Source organism: Rhineura floridana, chromosome 3, assembly GCF_030035675.1.
Source record: "Rhineura floridana isolate rRhiFlo1 chromosome 3, rRhiFlo1.hap2, whole genome shotgun sequence".
NCBI classification, from domain to species: Eukaryota; Metazoa; Chordata; class Lepidosauria; order Squamata; family Rhineuridae; genus Rhineura; species Rhineura floridana.
In genome coordinates, this window is record NC_084482.1 from 119587805 (window position 1) to 119600462 (window position 12658).

The window sequence follows — 12658 nt, forward strand, 5'->3', positions numbered from 1 at the left end:
CTGGCGGTGACCGACCAGGAGAGAGACCTTGGGGTTGTAGTGGACAGCACGATGAAAATGTTGACCCAGTGTGCGGCAGCTGTGAAAAAGGCAAATTCCATGCTAGCAATAATTAGGAAAGGTATTGAAAATAAAACAGCCGATATCATAATGCTGCTGTATAAATCTATGGTGCGGCCGCATTTGGAATATAGTTCTGGTCGCCTCATCTCAAAAAGGATATTATAGAGTTGGAAAAGGTTCAGAAGAGGGCAACCAGAATGATTAAGGGGATGGAGCGACTCCCTTACGAGGAAAGGTTGCAGCATTTGGGGCTTTTTAGTTTAGAGAAAAGGCGGGTCAGAGGAGACATGATAGAAGTGTATAAAATTATGCATGGCATTGAGAAAGTGGATAGAGAAAAGTTTTTCTCCCTCTCTCATAATACTAGAACTTGTGGACATTCAAAGAAGCTGAATGTTGGAAGATTCAGGACAGACAAAAGGAAGTACTTCTTTACTCAGCGCATAGTTAAACTATGGAATTTGCTCCCACAAGATGCAGTAATGGCCACCAGCTTGGATAGCTTTAAAAGAAGATTAGACAAATTAATGGAGGACAGGGCTATCAATGGCTACTAGTCATGATGGCTGTGCTCTGTCATCCTAGTCAGAGGCAGCATGCTTCTGAAAACCAGTTGCCGGAAGCCTCAGGAGGGGAGAGTGTTCTTGCACTCGGGTCCTGCTTGCGGGCTTCCCCCAGGCACCTGGTTGGTCACTGTGAGAACAGGATGCTGGACTAGATGGGCCACTGGCCTGATCCAGCAGGCTCTTCTTATGTTCTTAACATAGCTTTTTCAGTGGAAATCTTCTGAGAAACAGGCCACATTTTTAAAAGTGAGTAACAATATTTCAGCAGCTGTCATAAAATAATAATAGAATACAAAATCCTAGTAAGGCCAATCAAACAGAACAAAGTTTGGAAGGAAGGGTGTGAAAATGAGAGCATATGGGTAAGGATAAAGGAAAGGATTTGCAAGATAAATTTCAGTGACCCTGTGGGTTAATTTATTATTGAGCTACAAAGCAAATAAAACAAAACAAAACAAATGGTTTGTTGACTATGATGGTCAGATAACAGTTATGCCACGTTAAATAGGTTAGGTGATCCAAGGGTCCATGGGATTGCATGAAAATTACCAGAAAGACATATAAAGTCTACTTTACCCTTTATCATTAATTGTCTCCTAAACCTTTACTGCAAATTTATAGTTTAGAAATGGCAATACATTTTAAATATTAAAGTTATGTGACAAACAGTTCATGTCCCTAAATAATCAAATCACATAGTTTAGATTGGGCTCTTATCAGCCTCCCCTCCCCACCTTATGGTTTCATAGGTAGAAAATATCCCCTATTACATAAATGATGAATTGGACCATTGGTCATGGGCTGTTATTTGCTTGGCTATAGTCAATATGTTTTCTTTGGACAAGGATTTCAATGATTTATTTCTCTTCTGGCTTTCTTACTTATTCACTTAGAGCACACAGGAAAAAGTCGAGGTTGTAAGGCCTCAGGCACATTTAGACTTATAATATTGGGGGGGAGGAGATTATTGTTAATGATCTGAACACCCTGTGCTGCATAAGGTTTCATTGGATAACTAGAGGATGGGAGAGATAATATTTCTTGGGAAGTGTGGGTCCAAAGTATGAGTAATAATAAATTTCATTCACTATAAACTGTAATGTGACTTTAGCTGTAATTACATTAATTCTGCAGTCATTATATTATGTACAAGTTTTAGTTCTGCTGTACTGAATGGTACTGGCAGTATTTCATTCAACAATTAGCAGCTCTTCTAGTTACATGAAAAAAGTTTGATGTTTCTGTCTTCAGGCTTACCATGTTCTGGTCCAACATGATGACTGTCTTCTTACCTGGTTGCAATTATTTCATATATTTCTGATGGCCTGGATGACTGATTCCAGAAGGTGGCACTGGGGGACTAGTCAGTGCTTGGTTCTTTGGCAGAATTCTGTTTTGTCCCTCATGCTTTTTTGACATTTACATGAAACAGCTGAATGAGATTATTCTGGATTTTAGAACTGGGTGTCGTCAATATGCTGATGACACCACCTAGCTATACCTCTCCTTTACAAAAGAATCAAGTGAGGCAGTGATAACGGTAAAGCAATATCTGAACTTGGTGAAGGGATGACTGGACTGGTTGAGAGTCAGTAATCTGAAGCTCAATCCATACAATATGGAGGTGCTATTGGGGAGTGATTGATATTCACTAATATGCAAAAAACCACCACCACCTTGCGGTTAAAGAACATACCTATAGCCAACAGATATTTCTCTCAAACTTTAAAAAGCGGGGAAATTGGGCAGCTATAGTGAATGTACCAGGGGAGCAGGAGACCTGACCTCCTTTCTGAGATATTGCACTGCCCTACAAATTGGTCAAAATGCAAACACAATTTGGGTTGGTCTTTCACAGTCCACAATCCACTTCCTGTGTAGCTTGAAAGAATTTGGTAACGTGTGCCTCTGAGCACTATTAGTGAATTTCTCTGCTTTTTAATCTGTGAAGTAAGAAATTAAATTCTAAACAAGTTTGCTGAGAATGGATTGATCATTTGCATGCTTATTGAGTTCAATGAGTTTTACTCCCATGCAATCATACTAAGGATAGGTGAAACTGACCACAGGGGAGAAGGAGGGAGGGTGGGGGAAGGTATGGGGAAGAGGGAGGGAGGAGGAAGGAGGGGAGCAGGCAGGAGGAGGAGAGAACTGAAATAGGAGATAGGAGGGAGAGAGGAGGGGGAGGGCAGATTTCATCATTTGCATGCTGATTGAGTTCAATGGGATTTACTCCCATGCAATCATGCATAGGATAGGTGAAACTGACCACGGGGGCAGCGGCGTCACTAGCAGGAGTGTGGGGGGGGTGCGGACCTCCAGTGCGTGCACGCTCCAGGCTGGCAGTGGAAGGCCCGTCATGGCTTCACTGCCAGCAAGCGGGCACTTGCTTTCCGTCTCGCCCGCCCGCCTCCAAGGAGGAGTTGGCTGCGTCGACCCGGAGTGCTTCTCGGCTCCTTTGCTGGGCAATGGCGCAGGGCAGGGCGGCTCTGGGTGTCACCCCCATCAGGGTGTCACCCGGGTGCGATCCGCACCCCGGTAGTGACACCCCTGCACGGGGGCAGAGAATAAGGGGGAGGAAGGGCTGGAGTGGAGAAGGGAGGAGGGGAGGAGGGGAGGAGGGGAGGGGAGAGAGGGAGGGGAAAGGAAGGGAAGGAGGGGAAAGGGAAGGAGAAGAGGAGGGAGGGAGGGAGCAGAGGGGGAGAGAGAGGAAGAAGGGGATAGGAGGGAGGAGGAAGGGTAGGTTTGATTATTTGCATGTTTATTGAGCTCAATGGGATTTACTCCTGTACAATCATGCAATCATGACCTGGGGAGGGGGGAGGAGAAGAAGGGAGAGAAGGTGGAGGGAAGAGGGAGAGGAGAGAAGGAAGGGAGGAGAGGAGATTGGGTGGGTGGGCACTGGGCAGAGGAAAGGCCCCTTTCCTTTCCAAAAGGAAAATATTGTAACCAGTATCGATATTTCTCAGGGTTTCCCCCACCATTTTATTCTACAGCAGATACATGTAGTCTCCCACGCAAATTTAAAACGCTGACCCTGGCCACATCCACACCTGACATTTATTCCACTTTAAACAGTCATGGCTTCCCTCAAAGAATCCTGGGAAGTGTAGTTTGTGAAGGGTGATGAGAGTTGTTTAGGAGACTCCCTATTTCCCTCACAGAGCTTCAGTTCCCAGAATTATCTGGGAAGAGGGCTGACTATTAAACCACTCTGGCCGTCTCCTGATTAGCCAAGCCGAATAGTTGTTAGTCTGGCTTTTAGAACACTGACAGTTAGTTTTTACTGAGCATGCCTACACTTATCATTGACTCCAGTGTCAATTTTCTTAAATTAATTAAAAATCAGTCAGGCATTTTTTAAAATTTTAAACTGCAGAAGATGAAGGTCAGAGTTTAGGGCAAGGTCAGTAACAGGTACTCTGTGAACATGGCTGATTTTTAATTAATTTCAACAAATTATAAAACCCACTGACAGAAAAATGTCCAATAGGGGTCTGGATTATTTTAGTCATGTTTTAGACTTTGAACTCTGGATTCCCTCTGAGTGTTTTGTGTATCACCATGAAAACTTAAAAGGTTGTTAAGCAAGCATTTTTTAGTTCAAGACTTTAAGTTTTGTAAGATTATGTTTTGAAGTGTGTTTATAGGAAGCCACAGAATGGCAGAGGGGGTATTTTCATTTAACGTGGTAGAATACAAAAAATCCATGCTGGCTATAGTATCCAGCCACTCTCATGGCTGTATAATGTATGAAAAGTGGCACTCTTCTGTTTCACTTAGGATCATATTTGTAACTTGGGAGTGTTCATTGATCCAGATTTGTCAATGGAGACATGGCATGGAGTGCTTTTCGCCATTTGAGGGTGGTAGCCACTGGCTACTAGCCAGACATAACTCTAATGGACAAAAATAGCCTAGTCACAATTCATCCTCTGATAACCTCTAGGATAGATTATGTGTTGTACATGGGGCTGCCTTTGAAGACTTTGCATTAAACTGCAGAGAGTTCATACACTTACTAGCATGCTGTGACCAGGTTTTGGGACCATATCTCACCTGTGTTTAAACAGCTCCACTGGCTTTGTGTCCATTGCTGACACAATTCAAGGAGCAGGTACTTATTGTCAAACCTCTATATAGCTTGGGACCTGGGTTACTGAGGGATGACTTGTGTCCATATCAATCTGCTCGCATATTGAGATCTTCTCTGAAGAGTAATCTCAGCAGTAGTTCTCAAACTTCTCAAATGTAGAATGCTCTTCTCAGGGAGGTTTGCCTGGTACCAACCTTGTTAAGTTTTCAGTATAAAGAAAACCCCTTTTTATTGTCCTAACTTTTAAGAGTTTTATTTCAAATGATTTTTATAACACTTTTATGTTGTTTCATTTATTATGTAGTTTTAATGATGCTGTATTTTTATGGATTGCATTTTATTGATATTTGTAAACCACCCAGGGGAAACATTTTTTCAAGGATGTAATATCAATTTTATAAAACATAAATTAATACACTGCAACACAAGGTACAGAGAAGCCAACAGAAGAAGCAGGGAAGGGTAAGAGACAGATGATAGATGACGACAGTAACCTGCTAGGACAGTGACAAACTCCAATCTGTAAGGGATTGAGATTGCAATCCTATACTCACTTACTAGGGAGTAAACTCATTGTGCTTATATTGACATGTATGGGATTACATGTGAACAGAGAGAACAAAGGAGAATCTCAGCAATGTTTGGGAACATTTAAGCAGTCTTTGGATCACATGCCTTTTTTGGGGGGGTGGCTTCTCTGCTTATTTATAAATAAATAAATTTCAAAAGTGCTTACATGGAACTGGAGTACATCATCTGATTAGTAGACTTTCTGCAGTTAAGAGTTATTTGATCGTCTTTATCCTTAGTAGAACTTTGGAAATCTGCAGCAATCTTACAGTTTATAATGCAAAATCTAATTGCTTCACTTATATTTCTTTGATGCACAACAGGAGGAACAGAAAAAAGCTGGAGAAGCCCTGCCATCAATCTTACCTTTAAACCTTTTTGATTCCATTGCCTCATCCTCTTATCCCACTCAATAACAAAGATAAAAGTATGTGTAAAATAACACCAAACAACATTCACTAACATCTAACGTAACATACCCTATTTCTCATCCTTGGAAATGAGAGTTTGAGAGTTTTATATTTTATTTCATAGTAAGAAACATTTCCCACTGTTCCACGGAAACTGTCTCACTGTCTTCATTCAAACAAATCAGCTATTAAGCCATTATTAATTAATTTATGACTGAATAATAAAAAGGTTTGTAGCACTAGCTGGTGGCATGGTGGGGCGGAGGCACTTATCTAGCCTCCCGGCAGGTAAGTATCTCCTTCTTACCAGGAGGGGTGAGGCAATGACAAGGTCAGCATGGCACAATCACAGCAACAGAGCCAAGACTACATGCTGAATAAGTGGCAGCAACTCACTTGCTGGGAAGTCAGGTAAGTGCCTCCACCCCACTACGCCACTACTACTGGTAGATGAGACAATGTAAAGCTAATGAAGTTGCACATTACAACACTCACTCCACTTACACATGTTTCTAAACTAAGTATCCCTGGTGCTCTTTGGTCAAGCTAAACTGGAATAAGGATTAAGCAGGGGAAGGAGCAAAATGCTTTGGTGGGATGGTACAAGAATCCTGACAGCCAGTCTGTCTCTTCCTATGTTTTATTCTAAATAATAAAGCTAAACATTTCATTGATCAAATATATCTGGAGGATTAAGAAGCCATTGATGGCTTCATGAAAATGGAAAACTTTCTCACAAACAAAAAATTGAAAATGTTGGAATCCTGTCATGGGACAAAATGTTCACAGTGTAGATTAGAACATGGGGAATATTGTACCCACACCCAGGTGGGTTTTATTCAGGATGCAGTATTTTGGTGTTTTGCAATTCCAATCAGTGAAATGATTGACTTTGTGATCAGAATACTGATACACACAAACCTTTGCTCCACTGAGGAGCCTGTGGTGATCGCAGGATGCAGACCCTTCCCCAGCCATGGGAATAAAAACAGGGAGCTATTATAATTATCATTATTAGCATTTATTGCCCACCCTTCATCCAGAAGTCCCAGGGCGAATTACAACCTTAAAATAGTGTTTAAAAACAATTAAAAACAACCAGAATTATAAAATAGGGTGCGTCCTAAACATATTCACCTCATGTATCCAAAGCAGAGTAATGAGGTGTGTATTCAGCATTTGCTTAGAGCTGTACAATGAGATTGCCAGATGCACCTCAGTGGGGAGAGTGTTCTACAACATGGGGGCTGGCACAGAGAATGCTCTCTCCTGAGCTACCATCCCCTGAGCTTCTGAGGGTGGCCTACATATGTCCCCACGATGCCCCTTATGGGGGTCCCCCTTATGTTTGATCCTGTGCAATACCATTTCCGCCTTAAATTGTGACAGAAAAGTGCTCACTGAGGGAATAGGCGAAAAAAACCTCAAGTGGGTGCCAATTTCAAGTGAGAAGAAAAATTCCTATCTGGCTCTGTCACCCAGCAACCCAAAAGCCCAATGATACACTAAAACAGTGAGGAAGGGTGGGGAAGCCAGCTGTCAAAATAGCCCCAGCCTTTAAGGCTTTAAGCCTTTAAGCAGTGGAGGCTGGTCCATTGGGGCTACTGGGGCACAGCCCTCCCAATGAGAATATCAAGCAATTAAAAAAAAATTCCCCAGAATTTCAAAGCCATACACACTTTCTTGTTCCACATACATTTTATACTTCTATTCAAACTCAGAGAAGCTCTGCAAACATTTATGTCAATCTACTGTTCTCTAACCAATCAGCTTCTTGCTCTCTGACCAATCAGCTGTCAGCACCACTCAGCCAATCCTAATCCAAAAGTGTAGCTATGGCAAAGAGTCCCTCCCCTTGGTTTTCCTGCTTGTCAGCCCTCTTAGAAGGCTTCTACTCCATCCGTTGTTAAGAGGCCTATCTAGCACACCCACTATAGCAAGATAGGGAAGAGACAGGGAGAAGTCTAGGCTGCTTCAAGAACAGCCCACTTAATAGTCTTAGCCTATATAAATGTACAGAATATACACAGAATCATACATTAGTTCTGAGCAAACTCAGATATATCTAGTACAGTGAGGACAATTCAGAAAGAACCAGAACAGGTGGAGGCCACACAACTTTTCGCCCATCAGAGAAGCAACTGTAACAGCCGCGGGAATTCCTTCTGAAGCAAAGTAAGACACTTTATAGTTTAGTTAGGTGGTATATGTGAAACTGGAATGCTTAAGTATCCACAGTATATTTGTAAGGAAGGAGAATGGGGAGAAAACCAAAACCTCGCCATTCCGACATTACCTCATTGGCCGCACCCCCATAGCAGCCCTACCAGGTCTAGTGGGCACCAGCCACCATTGTCATCCTGTCCCCTTCAGTGAACTGCAAGATTGCCCGAGAACCCACCTGGTTTCATGAGAGCTCAACTGGGGTGAGGTGAAGAACTCACCTGTTGCTGCCTGGAGCTGCCATGCCACCCCACAATGACACCCTATGTGGGGCTGATATTTACAGAAGAAAATGTACAAAAAGTAACAAACATTACATTCTTTTTGAGGTGGACTATTTTATCCAGAACAAATGGATACTGATTTGGGTCGCTATGACTTTTTCTGTATTTCACAGGAACTTTAAATCCTGAAAAGTTGAAAAAGGCTTGCTTAATGATGCCTCAGCATATTTTTTTGTTTGTTTTAGAATAGAATAGTCAAGATGACATGGCTTTAATACCAGAGACTACTGAAAGAATATATCACATTTAAATGAGTATGTAAAGCTTGGGGAATCATAGGCTGTGCAAAGTTTATCAACCATCTATTAAGGCCTGGCAGGTAGCTGACATGACCCAGTCCCATTGCTGCAGTCTTAGGGAAAAAGCAAAGACAGTCAACAGTAAATTGATATGCATGACAGTTTGGTCACAAGTCATGTAGGCTTATACTAGGTGCATATATCAGTCCTAATATTTAATGGAATTTGAAAGCCTATACACACAGAAGGTGATTCATGCTAAAATATTTGGAAATATTTTTAACAATTTTAAGATATAATTGAAATTTAATAAATGTCATTGTAATCTCTTTAGAGTTGATTTAAAAAGATGAGATGGTTAAAATACATACATATATACATACATACTCATTCACTGGAGGTTTTAGCCAATCAATACTCTAATCACCCAAAACAAATGTATCTGATTGGAAGTCAGGTCTACTGACATACAGCATTTGTGCCCAATAACATTAGCCCTGTTCCCAGCCATCCCTAAGTGGAACTGCCTCACACATAGTCATTCAGATTCCAAGACACACCATTCTGCATCTCTTTCAGTAAAGACAGCCTGATGCAGCCATTCCTGTCAGCTTTAGCTGAAAAAACAACAACCAGTTTTATTTCTCCTCAGTGACTTTTGTGACAGGCCAAATCCATGCAGAAAAGCAATTCCTGTCAAGAGGTTACATGAGTGTATCTGTAACATAAACGTCCTTCTGAAGGGATCCCAAAGAAGGATAGCAAAATTATTAGTAAAATTATTTATTTATCAGTTCTGTCACACTGTCAACGTAACAACATTACTGGGAGTTTGATATAAAAAAGTGACTAGCATTAAATTTTATATACTTATGCAAATTTGAAATAGCTCATTGTTTTGCACAAGACTGGCCTTTTCAGGGTTCACTGAAAAACAGGCCCTGCTGAACACCGGAAATAACTGGGTTTTTTTGTATATATATTTAAACCTCTAAACATCCAAAAATGGATTGCTTTGTTTTTCAAGAGACTGAATGTGAAATGATTGGGGTTGGGGTGGGAGCAAGGAACTGTTTTTTTCTCTCAATGAAGTTCAGAGTACAGTTCTTTAAAATATTGCATAGAGGATTTTGATTCATAGATGGAACATACTTTTACGGATCACATTTCGAAGTTGTTGGCAGTTAAAAGAAGGGGAGGGGGGAAATAACTTAAAATGAATGGGCCACTAGGCATTTTCTTCAGAGAATTCAAGCACTTAACAGTAAAGAAAAAAAAAACAGTTTACAGCCAGGTGGCTTGAGGGGATATTTTGTTGAACACTGATTAAAAATAATTTCTTCTAAATGAGACTTAACCACAAAATGGGGCCATTAATGGATAGGACATTTTCACCAGAGAGAAAAGTACGCCTCAATGGCTTTTGTACTGCCCACAACCCCCAATTCTCTTTCCTCTTTTCTTTCCTCTTCTGTCCTCTTTTCTCATTCTCAATCGTAGGGTAAATAAACACCAAGTGATGCCTCACTGTTTTCAGCCAAAAACAGAGGCCAAACTCCTCTGAGAAAACATTTGGCCTCTGTGGTTTTGCAAAACGTTCCAGAACACTGAATTCACTGACAAACACTGTGGAAAAACTCCCATCGCCTGGAACGCTGCTGTGGAATGTTACAGTATCAGAACTTCCAATTGGTCCATTTCCTGTAGGCCCATAATGAGACTTGTTAAAAAAATGGGGGATGGACTATGTGGGAGTTAAAAGAAGTTCTCATGGGAAAAATGAATGGCAAGAAATTCTAGCTTTAAAAGAAACAGCTAATCTGCTAGTTTGATTATTCTTCAAAATTTACAATGAACTAATAATCCTAATTAAAACCACTTGGCCTAGTTCTGTAAAGCATCATGGCTCTTTCTATGCTTCGTTTGTACACACCACAGTCTATTATTTTTTTCCCCTTCTACTGATCACTAACAAAATGCTGACTTTGTCAGGGCGGCTGAGCTAATTTTGTGAACTCAGTGTGAAACCATAGCTAAACAAAATTGTGGTAATTTTCCTTAATTTGTAATAGTGATTGGAATGCAAACGAAATTTTCCTCTTGGGTCAATCCTATAATTTTCAATTAACTAAAACTATTCAGCAGGTTTGCTTCAATTCTGTGTTTTGTTTAAAAGGCTGGGAGGCATTTCTGAAGGTAAGAATTGTGTGTGTGTGTATGTCCCCCTTCCTTTTAATATTTTACCAAAACAACCATCTAATGTAAATGCTTCAGTCTTCTGGACAAGACCAGATCCCTTCTAAGTACTGTTTAATGCTGAGGATATTGTGCAGCAAAAACAATAAAACTTCAAAAAACTTCACTTCAATTGCATTCTAAAAAGACAACAGGCACAACCCTACAAACATTAACCATAACCAAATACCATTGCGATGTAGGCACCCAAGTATGTGGAGAGCTGAAATGCAAGTCCTGAGGCACAAGAAAGTTAATCCAGAGGCAAGATCAATTGCAGGCCAGGGTCTTACCCAAGAAGTCAATTTAAAAAGGGGGTTGAACAAAGACACTGATAGGGGGGAGGCAAGTGAAGGCCATGGAGGTAGAGGAAGAAAAAGAAGGCTGACAGACAAAGGCACGTGGGGCAAGAGTGGGGAACCACAATCAAAGCCACAGTCTTGATATTGCCCAGGCAAAAACCTTTGCTTGACCCAGGGATAGATAGCACTTCTACTATTAAAAACTACAATCTTCAAGCACTGCTGCTGTACACTCTGCATTCAATCCATTGTGTTTAAGTTGGAGGGCCACATAAATTCCACTGGGAGTGCATTAAGATCACCAGTAGCATTTCTTAGTAGACCACATACCAATTGGTATAAATGGCCACCCATGGTAAACACCATGGGTTGCCCTGAAACTCAGTTTAAAGGATTGTACTGCATATTTCTATTATATAGGACAAGCTTTAAAATGAGATATCAGACCTCAGCCTAAAGCCCAAGAGAAACTCCAATCACACAATAAAAAGCATAAACCAGAGTAATTGTCTTGTTGATGAAACACTTGAGTGCCCTGTGTGCGGCTCAATGCCAGAGCAAGGCTTCAAGACTGCCTCCCTGGTGGATGCTTATTCCACCAGGTTCTCTTTGTCTAGGTCAAGTCTGCACCCCAAGTTCTGAGGGAATGCTTCTGTAGGAGAAGCATTTATATTCAAAATCCTAAAACCTGTCTATACCTCTCCATGACACATGTGAAAGAACATCTGCCCCATAATTCAATATTTGCAATGAACACCTTTGAAGCAGAAGTTTGGCTCTGTAAGGATTCAAACAGATCAATGTCACAAAAGAAGGCACGACTGAGTCTACAATTGCCCAGACTGCCTGCACAAATACTCTCCCTATCTGTGTGAGATGAACAGATAAGGCATATAAAAGCTGCCAAGTGTTAGTAGGCTTATGGTTGGACCACCACTTTCATTTGATACATTGAGCTGTATTAGATAGAACTGCATCAGGTAAGTATCTCTATCAGAGCTGCTTACACAGAGCAGGCCTAACAAACAGCACATATCTCCACTGTCCCCAAATGTCCTTGCATTCATTCCTGTCTAGATGCTCTTGGTGACTAATTTTAATATAAAACATATAGAATTACTGCCATTATATCTCTGTACTAGATCCCCTCTTTGTGTTTGGAAAACATCAGATTCCAAAACTGAAGTTCTGAAAGGGCTGTTACTAAAGTCCAGTTTAAACAACTGTTTTTATCTCAGTACTGTGTGTTTTTTTCTTTTTCAGTCAACCTATAGTGAATATCGCATCTGGCTTTTCAGCCAAGACATAACCAGAAAAATGTCCTATTGAAAACATCTGTTCCCCAACACTAACGTCATACAGATATCATCATATGTTTAAGGGGGAGATGAAATCTCTTTATGATGGCAGAATTAGCTCTAATCTGGCGAAATACATCACAGTCTAAAAGCAGCAACATCAGCAAATGTGGATGAATACATGTTTTCCCATTATTTTATGAGTAGTTAAATGAAAGCAGCCTTACCTGTGTAGATGAATCTTCCAGGTGTACCCTTACAGAACTGCTTGGACTTGTAGGACAATGTAACTTCTACCACACCAGGGATGTGTCGGGGTGGTGTTTGAACTCTGATTGCATGAGGCGTAATAAGCTGGAAGAAAATATAAGT

The 12658-nt window shown here is 41.0% G+C and overlaps 1 protein-coding gene across 6 annotated transcripts in view; it reads right to left on the minus strand.

The window, feature by feature from the left end:
* The window catches only part of EBF1 (EBF transcription factor 1), a 502532-nt gene that overhangs the window by 99824 nt on the left and 390050 nt on the right, over positions 1-12658 (minus strand). For all 6 annotated transcript variants that reach the window (XM_061617505.1, XM_061617503.1, XM_061617502.1 and 3 more), the window contains exon 10: positions 12514-12640. In XM_061617505.1, coding sequence (XP_061473489.1) covers positions 12514-12640 — 127 coding nt within the window. The remainder of the gene's footprint in view (positions 1-12513; positions 12641-12658) is intronic.